This window comes from Parus major, chromosome 1A (genome assembly GCF_001522545.3).
Source record: "Parus major isolate Abel chromosome 1A, Parus_major1.1, whole genome shotgun sequence".
Taxonomy (NCBI): domain Eukaryota; kingdom Metazoa; phylum Chordata; class Aves; order Passeriformes; family Paridae; genus Parus; species Parus major.
The window spans coordinates 13,791,418-13,812,312 of NC_031773.1; the positions used below are offsets into that span (position 1 = coordinate 13,791,418).

At 39.3% G+C, this 20,895-nt stretch overlaps 1 protein-coding gene across 2 annotated transcripts in view; it reads left to right on the forward strand.

Annotated features, from left to right (window-relative positions):
- Window positions 1-20,895, forward strand: part of SLC2A13 (solute carrier family 2 member 13) — a 146,396-nt gene that overhangs the window by 118,063 nt on the left and 7,438 nt on the right. For both annotated transcript variants that reach the window (XM_015627084.3, XM_015627082.1), the window contains exons 8-9: window positions 20,418-20,539; window positions 20,660-20,812. In XM_015627084.3, coding sequence (XP_015482570.1) covers window positions 20,418-20,539; window positions 20,660-20,812 — 275 coding nt within the window. The remainder of the gene's footprint in view (window positions 1-20,417; window positions 20,540-20,659; window positions 20,813-20,895) is intronic.

Consider the following 20,895-nt stretch of genomic DNA (forward strand, 5'->3'; position numbering starts at 1 on the left):
CTAACTTCAATGTCACACTATGGAAAATACCTTGCATGTTGTCTGATACCCTGATGTGATCTGCAGCATGTGGACTCTCATATTTGTAAGGTAACAGATGTCTCTTTATATTCCAAGTCAACATCCATTTCCTATATGCTGTAGTTTTAATTAACTTATCTGTAATTAGCAGACTCACACGAGAATGCAGAAAGACGTACATGCAAACAAAAACTTGTTAGGAATAGTTGATAGATAAAATTAAAATTTATTTCATTAGCCAGTGGTATTGTTTAGCGTGATAAATGCAGGCATAAGAAATTTTTTCATATTCATGATTCAGTCTCACATACATTCTTTGCTGTATACCCTGTTGGAGTAAATTAGATAGGGAAGAAGAAATATTTCCCTATCATGTTGCAAAATGCAGTCTTTCCATGAATAAGAATTCCTGGCATGAAGACCCTGCTTAAAGTCCTTCAAGAGGAAATGAAACAATTTATTATATGTTACATTGGTAGCCACTATTGTGAAAGTCCTCCCTTAAGCTGGAAAATAAGTAAAATATCCACATTTCTTTTTCTAAATATTCATCAGCGCTAGTGTTTATTTCATTAACTTCTGTCTTGCTTCCACCTGGTTTGTGTAATCAGGCAGTTTTCAAAAAGCTGATCCTTCAAGCCGTGAAATGTCAGGTGGTGCCTTCTGTGCTTTCCAAGCCCTGTAGAAGAGGGAAGCATTTTGCCTTCTCCTTTTCCTTCTGCTCCTCCTTCTCACAGATATATGTATTTCTGCTTACTGGCCTGGGGGAATCCCCATAGATTTTTGTTTCCAAGGGCTCACATTCACATACCATCCCCCAGCTCTGTTTGCTCAAATCCTGAGTCTGCTTTACAGCAAAATCAGTCCCACAAAGCCAGAGGATTTCCTTGCCGAGGGGAGATCGCTGCAGGGAAAACAGCGTAGTTACATCCCCAGCTGCGTCTCAGAGCAGCCAGAGGCATCTTTATCTCCCCGGCAGCATAGGGAGAACAAGTGCCCGAGACAAGCCAACAGCACTGGTGAAGGAAATTGCAGGCCTTTCTTACACAAAGTTACTTCCTCACAAACTAGTCATACAGGGGCAATTACTTTAAAAATACACAGCATTATAGTGATCAGAAAGTAGAATAATAATTTGAAAGATGATTCTGTGAGCTATGGACAGCTGATAGCCAAAATTATCAGCGGCCTCCTTTGTAACTCCTGTGTATCCTGATGGTTTCATGTCATCCAGTATTAGATGAATGAGTTTAAATGGCTTAAAACCTCCAGGGTTACGGTTGGCTCATGGAAAATCTATTTTGCCATTAATTTTGCTAAGGAGAGACGAAAGATCTGAGCTGTTTGTTTGGGACTTGTTGGACCTCAGATGTCTGAGCATTAGGAGAAACAGCAGCTCTCATGATGCTGATGCAGGAGTTAGAGAAACAGCGTCTCCTGGACTCAGGCTGACAGTACCGTGCAGAGCATTTTACTGCTGCTGTGATCACATCTTGTTTATGATTTTCCTGCTGGAAAGCTGGGAGCTGCAGCCATCTGAACTCCAACTGTCCTGACATTTACTGAGGGGCTTATCTATTCCTGACGTGTAACCTACCACCAAGGTGAGAGGTGCTCAGAAGCACTAACAGAGATACTTTTTTAAAGCTCTCTGCAGCCATGCAAACTGACATAGAAAACTTCTGTTTATGCATTTATAGTTTTTCACTGTTTTTCACTGTTGGTCCCAAGGTACTTCGATAACACTGATGTAGCTGGCAATGCTTTGACTGTTTGCATAAAATACTGTAATGCATTTTATTTCCAAGACATTTCTCCAGTGCCAGCCAGGCGTACTAGATACCACCTCCATTGTTAATTGCATTTTTTTTGGGTACGGTATGTTCTACATTGAGAAGTTTTGGGGAGGAGAGGGAAGAGAGCAGAGATTTCAGTCTCCTGTGGCTGCCAGCAAGGCTGTTTATGTTGCTGTGGTTGTCATGGAAACCCAGGGAGACAATTAAAGCATCCACATATTTTTCAAGAAGGATATAGCATTTGGGTTCTGTTGAATGTTGGGAGCTCAGTGGCTGGCAGGGGCCCTGGGGGAGAGAGAGACTGCGCAAGAATAAATCTGAGCGAGTCCAAGTCAGAGCTTAAGCAGCGCGGGTGATGTGCAATGGGTGTGCCTGTAAGATCATGCATGTTCCACAAGCAGTAGAGATGTATTTTTCATTATTTCATCAGCTACATAAGTGTGACTGGTATTAGAATAACACAGAGGAGCATCTTGCCCAGGGCACCTGTACAGGCAGGTACTTTGCTGCCTTTGGTATTTCTGAACCAGTGTGCAAAATAGCTGTTGACATGCAAATCTTACCGCCTCCAGCTCTGCCCAGGGACACATAAAGGATGGATCCAAGAGAGTAAGCAAGAATATTCTTTAATTATTTATTTTGTAGTAAAAGAAGAAGAGCTGTAACTTTTCTTTCAGTGTGGTCTCACAGCTCTGCATTTGGACTCTTTTTTCCAAGATTTAGGGAAGTTTTGCACTTAGCAGTAGCACAGAAAGCCTTGCAGTTCTGTTCTTCATGAATATTGAATTATGATATCCCCATGAACTTAATAAAAAGCATTATCTCACTTGTACAGATGGGGATATAATGGGAAGGTTCCAATATGAAGCTCAGGTGACACAACAGAGGTCATGGGCAGAGTCCCTCTCTCAGCCCGGACAAAATGTAGAGGTGATTGCTTTCAATGCTGTGCTTTCTGAACACAACCCAAAATCTGGGGTTTTCCCCCACAACTACAATTACAATTACTCCCACAGTAGTCAGAGAAATTTCTCTCTTGAAATTTCTCTGTGTGTAATTGCAATACTCCTAAAGGTCAGCCAAGAATGAAGAAACTTTAAATTGCATTACTACCCTTACAGTTGAAAGAATAACTGCAAGGGAAGGAGGTACTTACAGTGCCTTGATGTGACATTAACCTTGACATGAGTATGTTGTCAAGACGACAGCAGGCTAAAACCGAGCTAAAACACTCTCATGAGCAACTCTGAGCAATCTTCCTCTGGAGAGAATAATGTTGATTTTACACAGTAAACAATTATGAAGAAATAATAACATCATCGTCAGATCAGAAACAAGCCTAGAAGCCATCCTGTCCACACAATTAGCTGGCAAGTTTCCACAGTCCCCGAAGGAGAATGATTTGGAGCAGAAATCTATAAAGAGAGAGGAGCTGAGTGATTTGCTCTTTTCAGCCATTTTTATTAACTTTGTTAGAGGAACATCTCCCTGCCAGGGGAGTTTAATGTTTCATGGAGAATCCTACTTTTCTCAATAGAGAAGCTCTCCCCTCTCTATAAGGACAGTCAGTGCAAAGGCAAGAATGCAGAAGATCTCTGTCTTTGGGAAGCTCTATTTTCCTCTAGCCACTGCTCTCCTAAGCATATTCCTTCCATGGAAAATTAATGGCATGTTTACAGATGCTCAGTAATGTTGTTGTGTTTCACTGTGTGCCTGTTGCTCATATCTGTGTGTTCACTGAGGTGTTTAAATGTGTCTTGGAAACCTGTCTGGGGGAAAAGAGCCTGTGCAGTGAGAGGAAGTGGGTCAGGCAAGCAGTCAAACCCTCTTTCCCAGCTTCAGGAGTGTGCCTAATGACCTTGGCATTCAAGCCTTGATGCTAACGAGATTCCACTGGTTAGAAAACATAAATTCATGGGAGTTCATTAGCTGGATTCTGAGACAACAGATTGGTTTATGTCCAACAGGGGACATGCCAGTGTCTGTCACAGCCTCAAGAGTATTCTGGTCAGCTTTGCATTCATGCAGGGCTGCCTGTTGTCTAATGCATAGCAGATGAGACTCTTAAAATTATTACAATGCTTTTTTTTGTAACAACATTAGATTTTTATAAAAATACCATGTTACTTTTCCCCCTTGTAGATAAAGACAGACATCTATGTTCATTGGACTTGTTTTGCATCATGAAAGATACAATTGTACAAGTTCCTGTGACTGCTTTACTAATGCAAAAAGAATGTATGTGTGTATTTACACATTTGAAGACTGAGAATCTGTTTTCAGTACATCATGGGAAACAGCATTACAGACCTTTCCTGTTACCACAGAAAGATTAGCCCCAGAGCAATCTTTCATGAATTAAGAGCACTGCTGTCCGTGGGTAGACATGGCTTGTTTTGTCATGCAGAAAGTATTGGTAGAAGGTTTTATTGCTGAAATGATTATTTGAAACCCTTTCTACAAGGGTCAGCATTGAAAATTCATGCTTAACACAGCAGTAATTAGAAGAGAAACCGGTATTTCTCTTACCAAGTCATCAGATCAATAGGTGAAGATTATACGTAGGATTATGGTTCTCATATTGACCATGTAAAAAACAATAGTAGAAGGAGTAAACGATTCAGTAAAGTACCAGGATCAAGAAAATACTCATATCTGCATGTATGTTGGCAGCACTCACAAGAGCTGTGATTATAACCAGTAGTCTTAGAGAAATCTCTTGATGCTATGGTAAATGTTGGCTAAATTTAAATATTCATAACTTCAGTAGGAACCGGAACATAAAATGCTCCCTCTCTGCCTCAATATTGTTTAGAAAAGAAAATCAAGATATATGCAGAATTATGTTCTGATTATCTTTCCCAGTGCTAGTAAGTATGAAAACCTGGAGCAGCTGGGTGGCAGGGAGCAATCCTATTTGTCCTGTTAGGAGTATGTACTTCAGCACAATAATATCTAATATATATTAGTGAGGTGTGTGAAAACAGAAATTAAAAGGAGATCTGACACTGATTACAGTCTTTGTCAGCCATAACTCTAAGGCACGAGGTCTTTCCTGGGAGGAGGTTATCAAACATGTAATCACAGTCTAATGGTTGCATATACCAGTGTGATTTGTTAATGGGATGTAGAAGAGGAAGTTAAGAAATCTCATATTCATATTTTAAAGCCATTTCTGCTAACTGCTAAATGCAGAGCAAAGAGGAAGAATAGAAGGATATAGTAATATAGAATACTGTGTCCTTAATCCTTGATGAGCCTGTCTTCTTGGTGATGGAGGAGTAGGTAGTAAAATAAATGGAATTTTAATGTTCAGATCCTTCCAGACATGCTTCCTGCTTAAGGCATCACAGTTTGAAATTATTTTAAAAGGAAGTTATTTCATGGTGGAGCTGAGAATCATATTAAGCTCCTTTTAAGCATATAGAAAGATGGTGAAATCTAGATATGTACTGAAATATCAGGTGTAATTAAATAATTGAGGGTGGAATTTTATTGTAACTTTAATAGAAGGTAGTTTTGTCCTTTTTTTAAACTGTTTAACTTGCTAAAGAGGGAAGACATATTTTTAGTTATTGTTATATCATAATTATATTTTAATTTAATGCCTGTACAAATAAGGTGCTTTGTGTATTATAGCTGCATTTTAGGTGTAAAATGGTGAGCAGAGCAAGATGGTAATCTAAACTGAAACTATTTACATCCCTTTCAGATAATTATTTAGGAATTACTATTAATAGCTCTAACACAATATTTCTACTCAACCATTGGCAAATTCTGGATGCTTGGAAAGCCTTGTTATGAAGTGAGGGGCTTCTGATTGGGAAATGTTTGGGTTTTATGCTGAAGACAGATTTTATTTGTTGGAGACACCCAGCACAAAACAGGATTTTAAAGGAGGACTCGTTGGTTTGAAACATCATCTGTATGATGTACATTTGTTCTCTACCTATTCCTTTTTATTGCACTTTGCTGCTAAACATGCTTCTGGATTTTACTCCAGGTTGCTAGTTAAAAGGTATTCTGGTAGGGAATGCCAGCTGCTCTTTGGGTTATTTGGTACAACTACTTCAGATGCTTGTAGCATTGAGATAATTGGAATATAAAAACAAAAGTGGCCCTTGAACTAAAGCATTATCTATCAAATGCTGGTGTTTGGAAAAACTGTATTATTTAAATGGAAAAATGTTTGGGTCAGTGCTCTTCATTTTAAAAGTGCTTCAAAGAAGAAGATGGTAGGTGTTCAAACTTTAAATATACATCTGCTGAAGAAGCAAGCTTTCAGCTGTTTTCAGTCATTCTCTGGTCAGCTGAAGGGAACTGAAAGGAAAATACTCATGATCCCCGTTGAAAAAGCATGTTTGCTCCTAGCTGACAAAAGAGATAGGAAAGCGAAGGAGAAAAAAAATACCAACGTGTACGAGAGAATTGTCAGTCTCTCATCAGTGTGCTTGGAGTATGAGGATAATTCCTGCATCTTTTCTCTCTCCCTTGTGAAGTGCACGTTAGAGAGTCTTTTATTGCCCATAGGAGCCTGCTGCTAATTAGCTTTTCCAGCTGCTCATCTTCTTACAGGCAGATTGAGAGATGTCCGTGCCTGACTCCTGGGGCCAGAGCACAGCCCTGCTCTGCTCATCCGAGAGCATCCGAGAGAGGCACAGCAGAGTGTGAGCGTGGAGGGAGCTGCTGCTGGGAGAGAGATGGGGATTGCCCCTTCTGCCCTGGAGCCCAGGAAAGGGAACTGCCTCATACTGGGGAGCAGGTGGATTTCTTTCATGAGGGGAAAATTTACAGTAGTTGTTTTTCACATTTATTGACTCTGAAGTTCGAATTTAAATAAAAATAATTTAGGAAGACTGTCTCAGCAGATTCCTTTAGGCTTTTACACTGTGAAATGGATTTACTAAAATTAAGTTTTCTCTGTTTGGAGGGTGGAAAATATTTTGGAAAGACCCATGTGGTAGTGGATTTTTACTGATAAAGACCATTCAACAGGACCAAACACAGACCTCTGTACAGCAGCTTTTACATTTATCCCTAGTCCACTTCTTATATATCTTCATTGCATAGTAGATAATTCATCAATAATCACAGCATTGGATACAGTAAAATTTTTGTGTCTTCCCTTCTTAAAAAAATGAAGTTTTTAGAATATTTTTTTTTACTTTTGAGGGAAAATAAATCAACACATTTCTGCAGTAGGACTGTTGAATAACTCTATTTTTGATAAGTTTAAGTCATAGAAATTGCTGTCTGTGTTTGCACCCGTGGTTCATTTCCTTGAGAAGGGAGGCAGTAACATCAATCTCTCACTGGCACATGATGAACTGGAATTATTGATTCCTTTGATTTTTTTCCCTTTAACTTGGCTCATTGGTTAGTACAGGCTAGGAAGTGGGCAGTCTGTGAGGTGACAGGTCATACTTCTCAACAGCAGCACTTGGGGCATCTCTTCTTCCTTGCAGGGTATGCAGACTCCCTTTCGTCCTGTAGCTTTCCACAGCTGTCATGTTAGCTTTGCATAGACAATAGTAAGGGATGAGTTTGAGGTTCTGCATGATTACTGAATTCTTCAGACCTGTTATTATGGGGTGTGTTTCTGTTTAGCATATTTTCTTGGAAAAATAACTATTGTTAAAAAGCACTTATTTATATAAAACTCTTTTTAGATGTCAGAGGCCATGATAGATAGATATTAGTTTGATTTCTGCTGTGTTCTTTGACTTTCACATCCCAGACTATTGAGTTGCATATAACAATGAAGACATTGGTACCCAAAGTTCATGAATTTCATAAACTAGAAATAATGTAACCACTTACCATTTATGTATTTTATAAAATTCATTAGATTAGACATGGGTATTGCACCTGTGTGCACAAATCAAAGCAGAGCAACACTCTGTGTTAAGCGCTCGCTCTCACAAATCAGGCATGAAATAACTATCTTGTTTTAAGTGTTCTTAGATCATTAGGGCTCCATTTTCAGTTACAACATTAATGATTTGCAGTGAATTTTAGGGCTGATTACAGAGGAATCTTCTTTGGAGAGCTCTGTTGGGTGATTTAATTCAGAGCCTCCCCAGTACAGCAGGGATGGGTGGGGATGTAGTTGCTTCCCCTTTTGAAACAGGTTTCTCTGAGCTTTTTAGGGCAGAGCTATTGCCACCTACTGGAATCAGGGAAAACTTCTGTTTAAAAAATACTGTTCCATCATCTATTTAAAGCAACGAATGCAAGATCTCAAGTATTGTCTGGTTAGATTTCAATTGTGATGGCAAATAGTTAAAATGGCAGTAGTTAAAATGTAATATTTGTGTCTAAATTGCTGCTACGGTAAACAAATGTCACAGTTCAGCACTTAGATGGAAGGTTATGGTGGTCAAAATGGTTTTGTTAGAACTACTGAAATATAAACTTTATATGTATGTCAATAACTAGAAATTAAATAGAGCAGGAAAGTGCTAAAAAGGCATGCTATTGCATGTAATATTGATTTCTATTGTAAACTCCTTGTCCTTATGTGTTTTTTTGTCTCAGATTCAGCAAGAAAAGCAAATTTAGAATGTTCACCCCTCCCTTTCCCTTTGTTTCAGTAAAAATTTCCCAGAGATTGATACTTTATTCTCTCTTCAGTACCTTCTGAAATAATGTGGTTTTAGGGCATTAACAGCACTATGGAAAATTGTTTCTGCACAGTGTTGATTTGGCTGGGAGGCACAGGGTCTGCTGCCTGGAATAAGCAATAAACTTTCTGTGAAGCCTCAGCAGTGTGCCTGCAGCCACAGAGCAGACCCAGGCTGTGTTGGAACTGTGTCACCACATCCCATCTGTGGTTTGAGTTTGGGGTTTGGGTGGGATTTGCTTTGCTTTTCTCAATTGAACTGTAAAAGCTTGTCATTCCTTGCTAACTTCAGATACCAAGTTTCAACATGAAAGTACAGTTTTTACGGTACCTCTGTACGTCTAAAACCTTGGGGTAGTTAAAAGCAATACTTTTTTCCCTCTTTATTGTTTTCTAAAGTGTTTGGAAGCATTCAGAAAAAAAACAAACTGGGGTAGTATAGTACCTATGTCATTTGGAGGGTGAACTTCCAGTGAATATTTGTGCTGAGTTACCTTGATACTTAGTTCCAACAACCACCTTGATTCCTTTGGTCTTTAATTACCACAGTCTTGGAAATTCTTTTGACAATTGTAACTCAAGGGATGCTTTTAACATGGTGACATTCCTTTGACACTACCACTGGCACATGGACAGCAAAAACATCAATAAAGGTTACTTGCAAGTTTAAGTAAGAATAGGAGGTCTGGATGGAATTTGTTTAAATCAACTTCAGATGTCTAAAATTGTGACCTTGAGCTGTCTTGTAGTTCCTTGACTAATGGAGTAGAAAAGGTTCATTTTTTGTTCCTTTGCAGCTGGTCTTTGCCTGTGTTTAAGGGAATAGACTTTCTTATGCCATGTCAGCAGTTCTTACATGCTGTTCTGTTCATATTTCTTCAGTTAATATTAAAATATTGGTATTATTCTTGAGCCCTACACTCATCCCTTCCTACCAGCATTCATTGGAGCAATCTGTCTTTATATAGTATACAAAAGAGGCATCTCCTGGGAGAACTGATATTTCTGCAATGATTAGGTAGCTGGTTGATATTTCTGTTATAACCAAAAGAACTTTGGAAATACAATTACTAAGAAAATGGAATGTAAATTTAGGTGAAAAAACAAATAAGATTAAACATCAGGTGGATATTCATTTTATAGTAAACCTGCAGGAAATTCCAAAGTGCTGCATTTGACATCATAACCTTCAGACCAGTTTGTTTCAGTAATTTTGAGACTAAATGCTTTTAAATCTGGCAAGACAATCTAGAAGTTCTCCTGTCCTATTGCCCCAGTTCTGTCAGTAGCTTGATTGCAGTCTGGTGCTCCATCCATAAGTTCTCAAACATGTCAGAGTGGAAATGACCCAGAACTTCCACCAAAAACACCAGGAGCAGCAGTACAGCCCCAGTTCAGGGAAAGACCAGGAGCACTGAGGTAGAGCAAGGGGTCTGCACACAAGTGAAATTCTTACTGAGCTAGTCTATCATGGGTGTTCAATGCCAGTCTGTCTTTAACAAAAAATACTTGAATCTCCTACATCTATAAGCATTTTTGTCCTGAAAGAACTCCAACAGAATGAAGCCTGCCTGCCGGTTGGCAGGAATACACTGGCTAAATCTGTCTGGTTTTTGCTAGAAAACCTCAAGCAGCACAAGTCAGATCCAGCATCCCCCAAGGTGACTGAAGACACTTTCCAGTTGGTGCTCATCTCTGAAATTCCCTGAAGGTCTGTCTTTCAGAAGAAATGGCCAAATCATTAATGAGCACTCCCTCTTTCAGAGAAGCAGGGAAAGCTGGCAATGACTGGATGAACCCAGACTGGATGTGCATGGTCACTGCTGAAACTGATTGTTCCAAAAGTGAGCTATTTCTGTATAACCACAGAAAAGCCACTAAACAATCTTCAAAGCACATTCCGGGGTCACAGGGAGTCCACAAGCCTTTCTCAGCCATGATGGCTGCCTGGAGGGAAACAATAGTTCATTCTGTTTCCAGAATGTCTCTGATAGCTTTTTGCTGGTTGTCATGCAGAGACAGCTTTGTGTTTATACTTTAAATTTGTGAAATTGCATCTATTTCACAAGCAGTTAAATATTCCCAGACGTGATTTCTGGCAAGGGTTTGCCATGTGCCTGTGCCCTTACTGTGGCATGAGATGTTTCTTTGTGCTTGATTGCAGTGAACACAATTAAATGGAGCTTTTGTGGCAGCCACCAAGGTGGTGGGAGCAGGAATGCTCATGTCCCACTGGTCCCTCTGTGTGCAAGTCACATCACTGAGCCACGGCCCCATCACACACATCACACACATCTCCATCCAGACCTGTACCTGTACATGAATACATGAGTATGGAAGTGTTGTAGCACCAAAACTGTGAGTCTTTCCTTCTAGCACATCATGGAGTTTATTCTACTCCATTTGCTAGAATGCAGTGGGTTTCTTTTATTTTTTTATATTTCTGTCATACTAAAATACCTATTGATCATGGCAGAGGCTTCAAAATGTTAAATAGTATCAGTTCCATCATACTTACTCAAATTTCTAAACATTCTTTGCTGATCTGCTCTTCCAGGAAGTTCTTCAATAGTTGATAATACCAGAAAGAAAGAAACAGTGAGAACTGTAGCATTTAACTAAAGTCTTCTAGTATGAGAATTAGGACTGAACTGACCTGTTTCTTGATCTCTTACTGGATCTTTCTTACTTTGAGGATTGGCTGAGACTTCTTAAAAACAGCACTGGAGGCTGGGAAGCTTCATGACTTACTGAGGGCACTCTGCTTGAGCCCACCTTTTATAAAGTCATTGGAGTTCTCAAGCACATCATTAGCTTGGAAGCTACAATAAATAGTAGAACTTGTCTTGAAAGAGAATAAAAGATTTAGGGTTAGTAAAGTTGTCCAAAGCCATGAACAAATAAAAGGTTTGTGATGAGAGGTGAAATCTCAGTGGACCACTGGGCACAATTGCTTGTAGAGCCACAAACCTTAGCAACAGGATAGACTGAGGGGACAAACCTAATATTTATATGCATACTAAGATTATTTCAGTAAGAACTGTCAGACAGTTTAGTGGTTCTGAAACACTCTGTGGTTATTTTAAATTTTTTGAATCAGTGTATTATACATATGAAAAAGCAGGGAAAGTTAGTGAAGGTCTCAATCTCTAAAGTACACAGATATAAGTTTTCTGCAAACCATTGGAATGTGTCCTTGACAGGGGGAAAAGGGCAGAAATCTTACATTGCTTGTTGTAGCCTTCTGAGTCTTACCTGAAATTATTCACTCTTTCATTGTTGCTTTTTCACAGACTTTTTTAGCTTGTAAATACACAGAATTTTGTTTCAAGTTGCAAAAATATATTCTTTTGTCTTCTCATGAAAATACAGCTGTGGGCTTTGCTTCTCCTTAAGCATTACCTTGCTGTAACTTTAACCTTGTAGATGTCAAATTCCAGTGAACCTTTCTCTGATGTTTTTGAGAAATATTTTCTGCCACTAAATATCAGCATATCAAGCTGCTGAGTCATACTTGAATTTACAAATCCTCAGAATATATCCTTTAAAAAAAAATTACTATATTGGAAAAAAATATGTATCTTTATGAAAAATCTCTTAAGAAATAATTACCAGATTTTGTTCTTGTTTATTTGTTGTATACACAGTTATTTTATTCTCCATCTTGTAACTATCACTCACTGCTGTTGATATCACTGAATTTTTCAGTTATAAACCTCAAAGTAGTCTTCTGGTTGTACATAATAAACCCACTTTTTTCATGCCTTCTTAACTGGAGAATACCTAATTCTTGCAGCTACAATTTCAACCTGTCAGGCCCTTAGCTGGTGTAAACCAAGTTGTTTTCTGCCAGCTGTTTGTTGAGTGTACTCTTAGACTTGGGTATAAATGGATGTAGATGGAGCCTCCATGCACTCAGTTTGTGCATTAATATATTTAGGTATTTGAGGATTTTATCAAAAAAATTTTATTAGATGCTAATTTTGTTTAAATATACATAAATATGCTTTTAGATCCTTTTTGAGAAAAGAGTGCAAAAATATATTTTTTGCAAAATCAAGGCAAAATATTTATGATCTTTCTGTTCCTTTGTTTTGTCATCTGCTTCATGTCTTTGTTGAAAATTGGAGCAGTTTTGAAGCATTTCACCAAAAAATGAAAGCCACATTCCTTCTTCTGTTTTCTCTCAGCTGAACAGCTGATTTTGTACCTGAAAGTGTCCAATGTTGAAAAGAAATACAAAATACTGTATTTTGAAGCTGTGACCTATTACCTAGTGATTGAAGTAGTTGAAATGATCACAGGCAGGAATGCATGAAGGACAGTGACATTCAGCTAAGATGCTTATGCTCAAAACTAATTAAGTTTTTGCATTTTGATCAGCTTTTAATTTGAATTCTGCCCATTAAAATTCTGTACTTATGACTGTTAGGTGTTTGTTAAGTGAACAGTTGATTATGTTTCATAGTTGTATGACCTCGCAAGTTCCTGGGCTATTAATATAATATTTGAATTTTTTATAATTATGAAATGATACAATTTAATTATTACTAGTTAATTCTAATTTATACTGGGGTAAACCAAGTGTGTCCATTCATAATCAGAATTAGGATTAAGATAGGCCACTGTAGAGCACAGAGACATCAGATGTTTCCTGACACTTTTTGTGACCATCTGATACTTTGGAAAAGTAGGAGAAAGCTTGGAAAGAAAAATAAGTCAATCTCTGTAGTGTGATCAAGAAAATTGTGTTTCCTACAACAAAAACCCAGTATATATTTATTTCTGCTCATAGTGTTTGAGTGCACTGTCAGCTGCTGTGAAGTCTGAAATGGTTGGGCTTTAATACTGGGTAAACATTATTCTGCATTTTCCTGGTTTGAGTCCATTTCTCAAGGTAAGGAGTGCACAAAAGATGGTGGAGAAGGCTGTTGGACAGAGTTCTGGCAGTAGCAGAGGTTTGTCTCTGTCCTCTCCTGGTTGATGTGATGAAGAATGAAGCTTGAAACCCTCAGGGTGTGACAGCAGAGTGGGGAATTGTAGCTGACAGCTTGGAGGTAGCCACGAGGACTTGCAAGGTGCCTGTATAGGATTAAAGAAGTCTGAGGGAAATCCCAAACTGAAGATCTTTCACTGGGAGATTAGAGTTATCTCATCCTACCAAAGGTGCTTGCTCAGCCCCACGGCTCAGGAGTGTCCAGCTGGCACTGTCAGACAGGTTGGTTCCTTCCTTTGGCAACAGACACAGCAACTGTGTTGTCCACACTTCAGAAACCACTAATAGGTGATTACAAAAGTACTGAAATGTCCAGATCAGCAAACAGTTAAGAGCCCCTTTGATGTGATTAATTTTGGGCAACTATTTGTCATGGAGGAAAATTGCTCCTGTTTCCAGGCTGTTGCTCAGTCTATTCAGACTGAATAACAGCTCCAGCAATCTATTTATCGGTCAGATTCAGATGCAGTTGTAAAACTGAAATTTTTCAGCTTGTGAAAGTGTTTGAATTTAAACCTAAAGATTCTTAGGTAAATAACTAAATAATAATACTAAAAAATTATGTTCATCTGTGATCAGGTAGCCAGGACAGAGGTAAATCAGGAGAGTGTGCTAAGTCTCTTGCAGATGTGTGTTCTGACATGACTGAGAATCATGGAATCATTTAGATCAGAAAAGGCTCAGATCATCAGTTCTGTAGTTATAATGGATAGATCCTATAGTGGGGGGTGGTCAGTATGATAAAGACTTTTTCCATCACTTGCAGATGCACCAGTCATTTGCTGAGCTGCAGTTTGCTTTCTTTGCTGAGAACTAAACTATTTTTCCAGGTTTTTGAAACATATGCTAGTATTTTTAAAGGTCTTTCCCGTTATAGCCAGTTATAGCAAAAGGCTTCAATAAGTGTCCCAAAACTCTGTATTTTATGCAATGAAGGTTAAGCAATGTGTAGCTGAATCCCATGAAGATTTGTGGCAATAGTTTTTCAGTGCTGCATTTGTTTGTCCTTTTCTTGTTGTCTGGGGATTTGGGGGTTTTATTGTTTTGGTTTGGGGTTGTTTTGGGTTTTTTTTTGTTTTTCAGTTGCTGTCATGTGGTGTAAGAAGCTTCATCTGCATATTTTTAGGTAACATCTGGTTCAATGGATGAATTATTTCTCTCTGTAAACTACAAAGTTAAAGTGATAAATGCAGACTTCTCCAGAGATGTGTGGAGTTTCTGAGGTGTGGACAACAGTAGCTAGGGAACTTTGAGAACGCCTAGAAATTCTTGATTCAAACATTAGTCAGGTTTAAAGTAATCTGTTTGCCTTCAGGCCGAGTTGCAGTTCACTTGATGCTCTAGACAGCATCTTACCTAGTGTATAAAACAGGAGCAAGGGTTTTTCTTTAAAACAAAATATGCTGATTTATAGTGAAACTATACCTCATGGTTTAACTGGTTCTTATGGTTTGTGCTAATGTAACTATTTTGGATGTACATGGGTGGATTTGAGGGGCCACTTGATGGACAGGGTAGAGGCGGTTTCCGAAGTTCTCCTTAGTTACATGTCTGACTACCACTAAGTTATTATACAGTTCATCTGGTACCTTGCTAAATTTTGCCCTCTAAGGTAACTGGGGGCTTGTTCAGACAACTAAATATCTTTAGCAGAAGAAGAGGGGCTTGAACTTATGACAACTAATCCAAATGTTGAGATTCAGATTCTTCTACAAGATGAGTAATTGCATGTGGATAAATAATCTTAGTTGTTCCCAAGCATCATCCACAAAAACCTTCCTCCATCCAAACAGCAGCTACTCTAAATTATGTCTCTTTTGTTCTCTGTCATTTCCATTACAGATTTCAGATGAAAACATGAGTTAATAAACTTGGCATAAATTAATATTCTTCAGTGGATTGCCATGATATAAAAGTCAGCACTCTACACGGGAGACCTTAAAAAACTCCTTGAAGGAGATTTTTAATAAATCAAATAAATTTGTGTTACACTCAAGACTTAAATTGGCAAATTGTAGATTATCATTATCCTGATAATCCAGGCACAAAAGGCTGGCATAAGGGCAGTCCTTATGTAGTTTTACTTGCGTTAGAACAAAGAAATGGTGGATTAGTGAAACTGTGAATTAATTATAAAATCTTTCTGTGCTATCAGCACCTGATGTTAAAGTTTATCTCAGAGCAGAATGTGTAGTTTTGAAATATTCTTGTTCTAACAAGCATTTTACAGAGATGGATGATCACATTAGTGTTTATCTTCAGAAGTCATTTCCTTTGCCTGACTTGATTTGAATTTTGACCTTTTAAGATTTTTGATCTAAATCCATTTAAGATGCTTCTGAAGGGCTTAAAAGACGAGAAATCAGCAGCTTTCATATTAAAAATACATGAACTGTTCACAATGAAACAATTCACACAAAAGCTGTATCTTTAGGGCTAGACATTCCTCACTGTACAGCAAAGCAAAAATTAATGGATATTTGAGAAGAAAATCAAGCTGGTCTCTGTCTTGTGCCTGTGCTATGTCTTGCCCAGAAATTCCTCACACAGGGGTTTTCAGTGTTGTGCTTCAGAATTATTGTAAAGCCAGAATGGCTCGAGTGTTAGAAAAATTTACATTATCAAGGAAATGGTTTTATCCTGTTTCATCTTCCTCTTATTTGCAATAATATTCTAAACTCCCCACACCGACTCTTTTCTTACCTTCTTTTATGTGCCATATGAAGGTAATTTAGGGAGATGGGTAGCAAAGCTTTAGTCCTTTTGAGCTTCAGACCATATCTGATAGAGGATGGATTCTGTGATTTTGAAACTGGCTATATAGTGCTTGTCATTTGAAAATCTACCAATCTTCTCATTTATTTCCAGTCAGTTGAATTTTTTGCATCAATTGTTGGTAGGTGATTTCACTAATTAGAACTGATGTGCATCTTAAGTAGCCTGTAGAAAACTCATAGTCAAAAAAAAATCACAGTAAAGGTTTTCAGTATAGCATTTTCATGTTTTTGGTGTGGCAGTGATTTCAGAGGCTATGATGTGATGTGTCTTCACTGGTTGTACTAACGTGACTATTACCCAGCAGATTGGTACACACAAATGTTTTGCACCAGTACCTTACTGCATCATTTCACTTGTACCATTTACAGGGAATTGCCTGGATGGTCACTCAAAGTGTAGTCAACACCTTAATGACCAAGTGAACAGCAGTGACAAGTGGCATTCCTCAGGGGTCACTACTGGAACTGGTGCTGTTTAAGATCTTTGTTGACCACATGGACAGTGGGATTGAGTGCTCCCTCAGCAAGTTTGCAGACAACACCAAGCTCTGTGGTGCTGTCAACACGCTGGAGGGAAGGGATGCCATCCAGAGGAGCCTGGACAGACTTGAGAGCTGGGCCCTTGTGAAGCTCATAGAACCATAGAATCACCCAGGTTGGAAGAGCCCTTTAAGATTGAGCCTGACATCGGCACTACCACAGTAACCACTGAAGGATGTCACCCAGCACCAGCCTCTTAAACTCCTCGAGGGGTGGTGACTCCAACACCCTCTGGCAACCTATTCCAATGCCTGACCACACTAACAGGGAAAAAAAACTTCTAATACCTGACTCTCCCCTGTCTCAGCTTAGGACCATTTCCTCCTGTCCTCTTACTTCAGTCACTGTAGAAGAGACCATCCCTCATCTAACTAAAATCTCTTTTTGGGTAGTGGCAGACAGCAATGAGATTCCCCCTGACCGTCCTCAAGACTAAACAAACCCAGCTCCCTCAGGCATTACTCATAAGATTTATTTCCTAAACCATTCATGAGCCTTGTTGCCCTTGGCTGGACATGGTCCAGCACCTCAGTGTCCTCTTTAAAGTGATGATCCCAGAACTGAACACAGGATTGGAGGTGCAGTACACTGCTGAGTACAGTGGGATGATCACTGCCCTGCTCCTGCTGGCCACAGTATTCTTGATACAGGCCAAGATGCCATTGGCCTTCTTGGTCACTTGGGCACACACACTGGCTCACATTGAGCCCACTGTCGACCAGCACACACACCCAAGTCTCGTTCTGTCGAACAGCTCCTGAGCCACTCTTGCCCCAGCCTGTAGCACTCCATGGGACACAAGTGGAAGACCCAGCATTTGGCCTTATTGAACCTCCTGCAGTTTTCTCCTCAGCCCATTGATCAAGTCTGTCCAGGTCTCTCTGCAGAGCTTTCTTACACTCAAGCAAATCAGCATTCCCACCCAACTTGGTGTTGTCTGCAAATTACTGAGGGTGCACTCAATTCCCACATCCAACTCATCAACAGGGATGCTAACAAGCTGTGGAACAGGCTGCCCAGAGAAACTGTGGATGCCCCATCCTTGGAAGTGTTCAGGGACAGTTTAGATAGGGCTCTGAGTAACCTGATCTACAGAAAGGTGTCCCTGCCCATGGAAGGCAGAGGTTGGAACTTGATGATCTTTAAGGTCGCTTTCAGATCACATCATTCCATGATTCTTTGATTTTCTTCTGTGTTTCAGCTTATGAAGCAATGGGTAGCTGCTCCTCTGCTTCCATCATATATGCTCCCTTCATGCAGGAAAAAATTCCGAATTTTGTCTGGTAATAAACTGTATGCTAATTATAAATATGTTCTTCAGCAAAATAATACAGTGCTACAGTAGTAGAATTAACACAGTAATAGAGCTTGAACAAATCTTGAAGGAGTGTTATTTTTTTAACATTCCCAGCACTGCAAGATGCCAGCAAATGCAGATGTCTTTGCTTTTACTATGTGTACCATGCTGGTTCACAACTGAAGGATAAGCGAAGCACAGTTTATTACTGCCAGGTTTCTATTTAATCTAATCTCAAGTGCTGTTTTTCCCATTTTATTGCACTGAATCTGCTTTTCTGCAACAAAATTTCCTCTCTGCTAGGGGCAGACAGTGAAGAATAGATGAGTGGCCTCAGTCACAGGAGGCTTTGGAGACATCTGGTTTTCACCTGTATCATTTGTGTTCCACTCTGTCAAAAGTAGGATACAACTGGGGAAAGATGGCAAGGGAAGGAAACACACTGACCTGCCTGCAATTGTGTCTGCATGAATCAGCATGTTGGTTTGTGCTCATGGAGATGGATGCAGGATAATAAACCAAGAATGTCTTTGTTAACAGTTTTGTTTGAGAGAAAGCATGAGGCCCTCTCTGCAGAGCTGCCAATCTGGCTGGGCAGAATGGAGAAATTCATCTCAGCAAGATGCTTAAAAGTGCTCATCAGCTTGTATTCATTACAAACACCTGCAAATGAAATTCGCATAACAGCAAAAGAAGCAAAATTGATGATGTTAAAGCAGTGTGAAATCGAGCACGCCTATGTTCTTGCAGTGGGCCAGTCTGTACCAGGCACAAAGGACATGTCTTTAAGAGGGATGTTCAGCTGATCTGTTTTCTAAATGTTTTCCACCTCAAGAGTGAAAATGAATGCCCTGGATGAGATGGCCTTTCCAGGGGAACTCAGTGAGGCAGAACTGTGAAAGGGTGGGAAGGAGCACACTGGCACTGGCTGTATTGCTGACCCCAAATTAAGGGCTCGGCATTTCTCCACTTGATCAGGTGCTGCTCAAGTGCAAACTGAAACGGCACATCTTACAGGTTACTGCCATTAGGGTTTTACCAAGGTTCAGACATGCATTTTTCCAGTACTTGTAGGGTTAATGTCTCTCTTTTAAATATTTTGGAGTTTTGGATTTCCAGCTATCCTGAAATTGGGTCTGGGACTTCACCATGATATCTTGCTTTAAATGTTGTCCTTTTATCAATGATGAGATAGGGAAGATTTCTGCCCCAGGAGTGCTGGTGGGTTGGTCATCAGTGCTTTGCACATTGCCGTTCGACTCTGAAGCATTGCAGAGTGGCTGTTACTCCACCATCCACAACCTGTTGCCCTCCTATTGCCATTGCAGGCATTGTCATTCTGGTTTCTCTACTTGTCAAGAGGGTCACATCCTTCATATAAGTGCTCAACTGATCTGGAAATCATAACCCAGGCAGATGTTCAGCTCTCTATGATTTCTTCTTTGCAAGTAAATAACATTGTTTGATTAACATATGAAAGAGTAGTGTCTGCTTAAGTCTTCTCTCCAGAAAGTATGGTATTTTTCATCTCTAGCAACTGATGTGGTGGCAGCTGAAGAGTTTCACAAGTTATATTTATGACTTGTTTCCTTTAAACAAACATTAATTAAAAAAAATTATAACAAAAAATAAAGTTGCCAGTATGCCTTTAAAAAATGTTATATTGTTGGCAGTCAGAGGGAAATACCTGATCTTACACCTATTCCTTGAAATATTGGAAATTGTTGAAATATTCTGTGAAATACACAATTCCCACATGGTCTTTGCAATAGAGACATATATTCTTTCAGTAGCTAATTACAAGCACTACCTTCTCCTGAACTATTTCACTGTCTAGGAAGGAAATACACACCTCTTTTCTTTGTAACTTCACTTGACCTTGGCACACTCCATAGACATTGCTGTTTACAGCTGAAGTATGCCTCATGTAGTTGGTTCAGCAGTGATGTAAGGACTAACTTCCCTCTGACCTTACATCCTTGTGTGAAGCATCTTTAGCTCCAAGTCCTGCTGCTGCAGCTGGTTTTGCATTGTGTGATATTCCTGTAAATTAGTCTTGATGGCTTTGGTATCACCATTTTTGTACTAACTACTGGTTGTTTGAAGGAGATCTGTGAATTCAGGGCAAGTGTTTAAATTCAGGAATGTTCTGCTGATTCCTCTTCCTAAGACTAGGCTTAAGAAAAAAACACGTTTCTGAGTGTAGAACTTTGCTCAAAGATCTTGATAAATTTACAGGGATTAAGGGTTTTTATCTTACATGTGCATTAGCCATCTTTTATTAAGACATTATTTGCCATGTCTATATTGCAGTGTCAACTATTGCCTTGAAAATTCTTTAATAAAATGGAGTTTTGTTGATTTTCAGGTGTTCAAATGAAACCGTATTCAAAAAGGAAGATTTATTTTGGGCATACAATTTCTGTCCCACTCCATACTCTTGGACAGCACTTCTGGGCCTTATTTTGTATTTGGTTTTCTTTGCACCTGGTAAGAAAATACTTGTTTTCCCATATAAGTTTAAAATGTCAAATAGTGAAGCTACATGTTAAATTTATTTTTGAGTTCAGCCATTAAATTCAGATGAATCCTTTTATTCCTAATTCTTAGGGATGGGTCCTATGCCCTGGACTGTCAATTCTGAAATTTATCCACTTTGGGCTAGAAGTACAGGAAATGCGTGTTCTTCTGGAGTCAACTGGGTTTTCAATGTGCTCGTGTCACTGACATTTCTGCATGCAGCTGAATATCTGACATACTACGGTAAGTAGCAGTACATGTCCATATGTGCAGTACTGCCATTGGCACAGAGATTTTCTCCGGATTCTGGGTCCCTCCACTGGTTT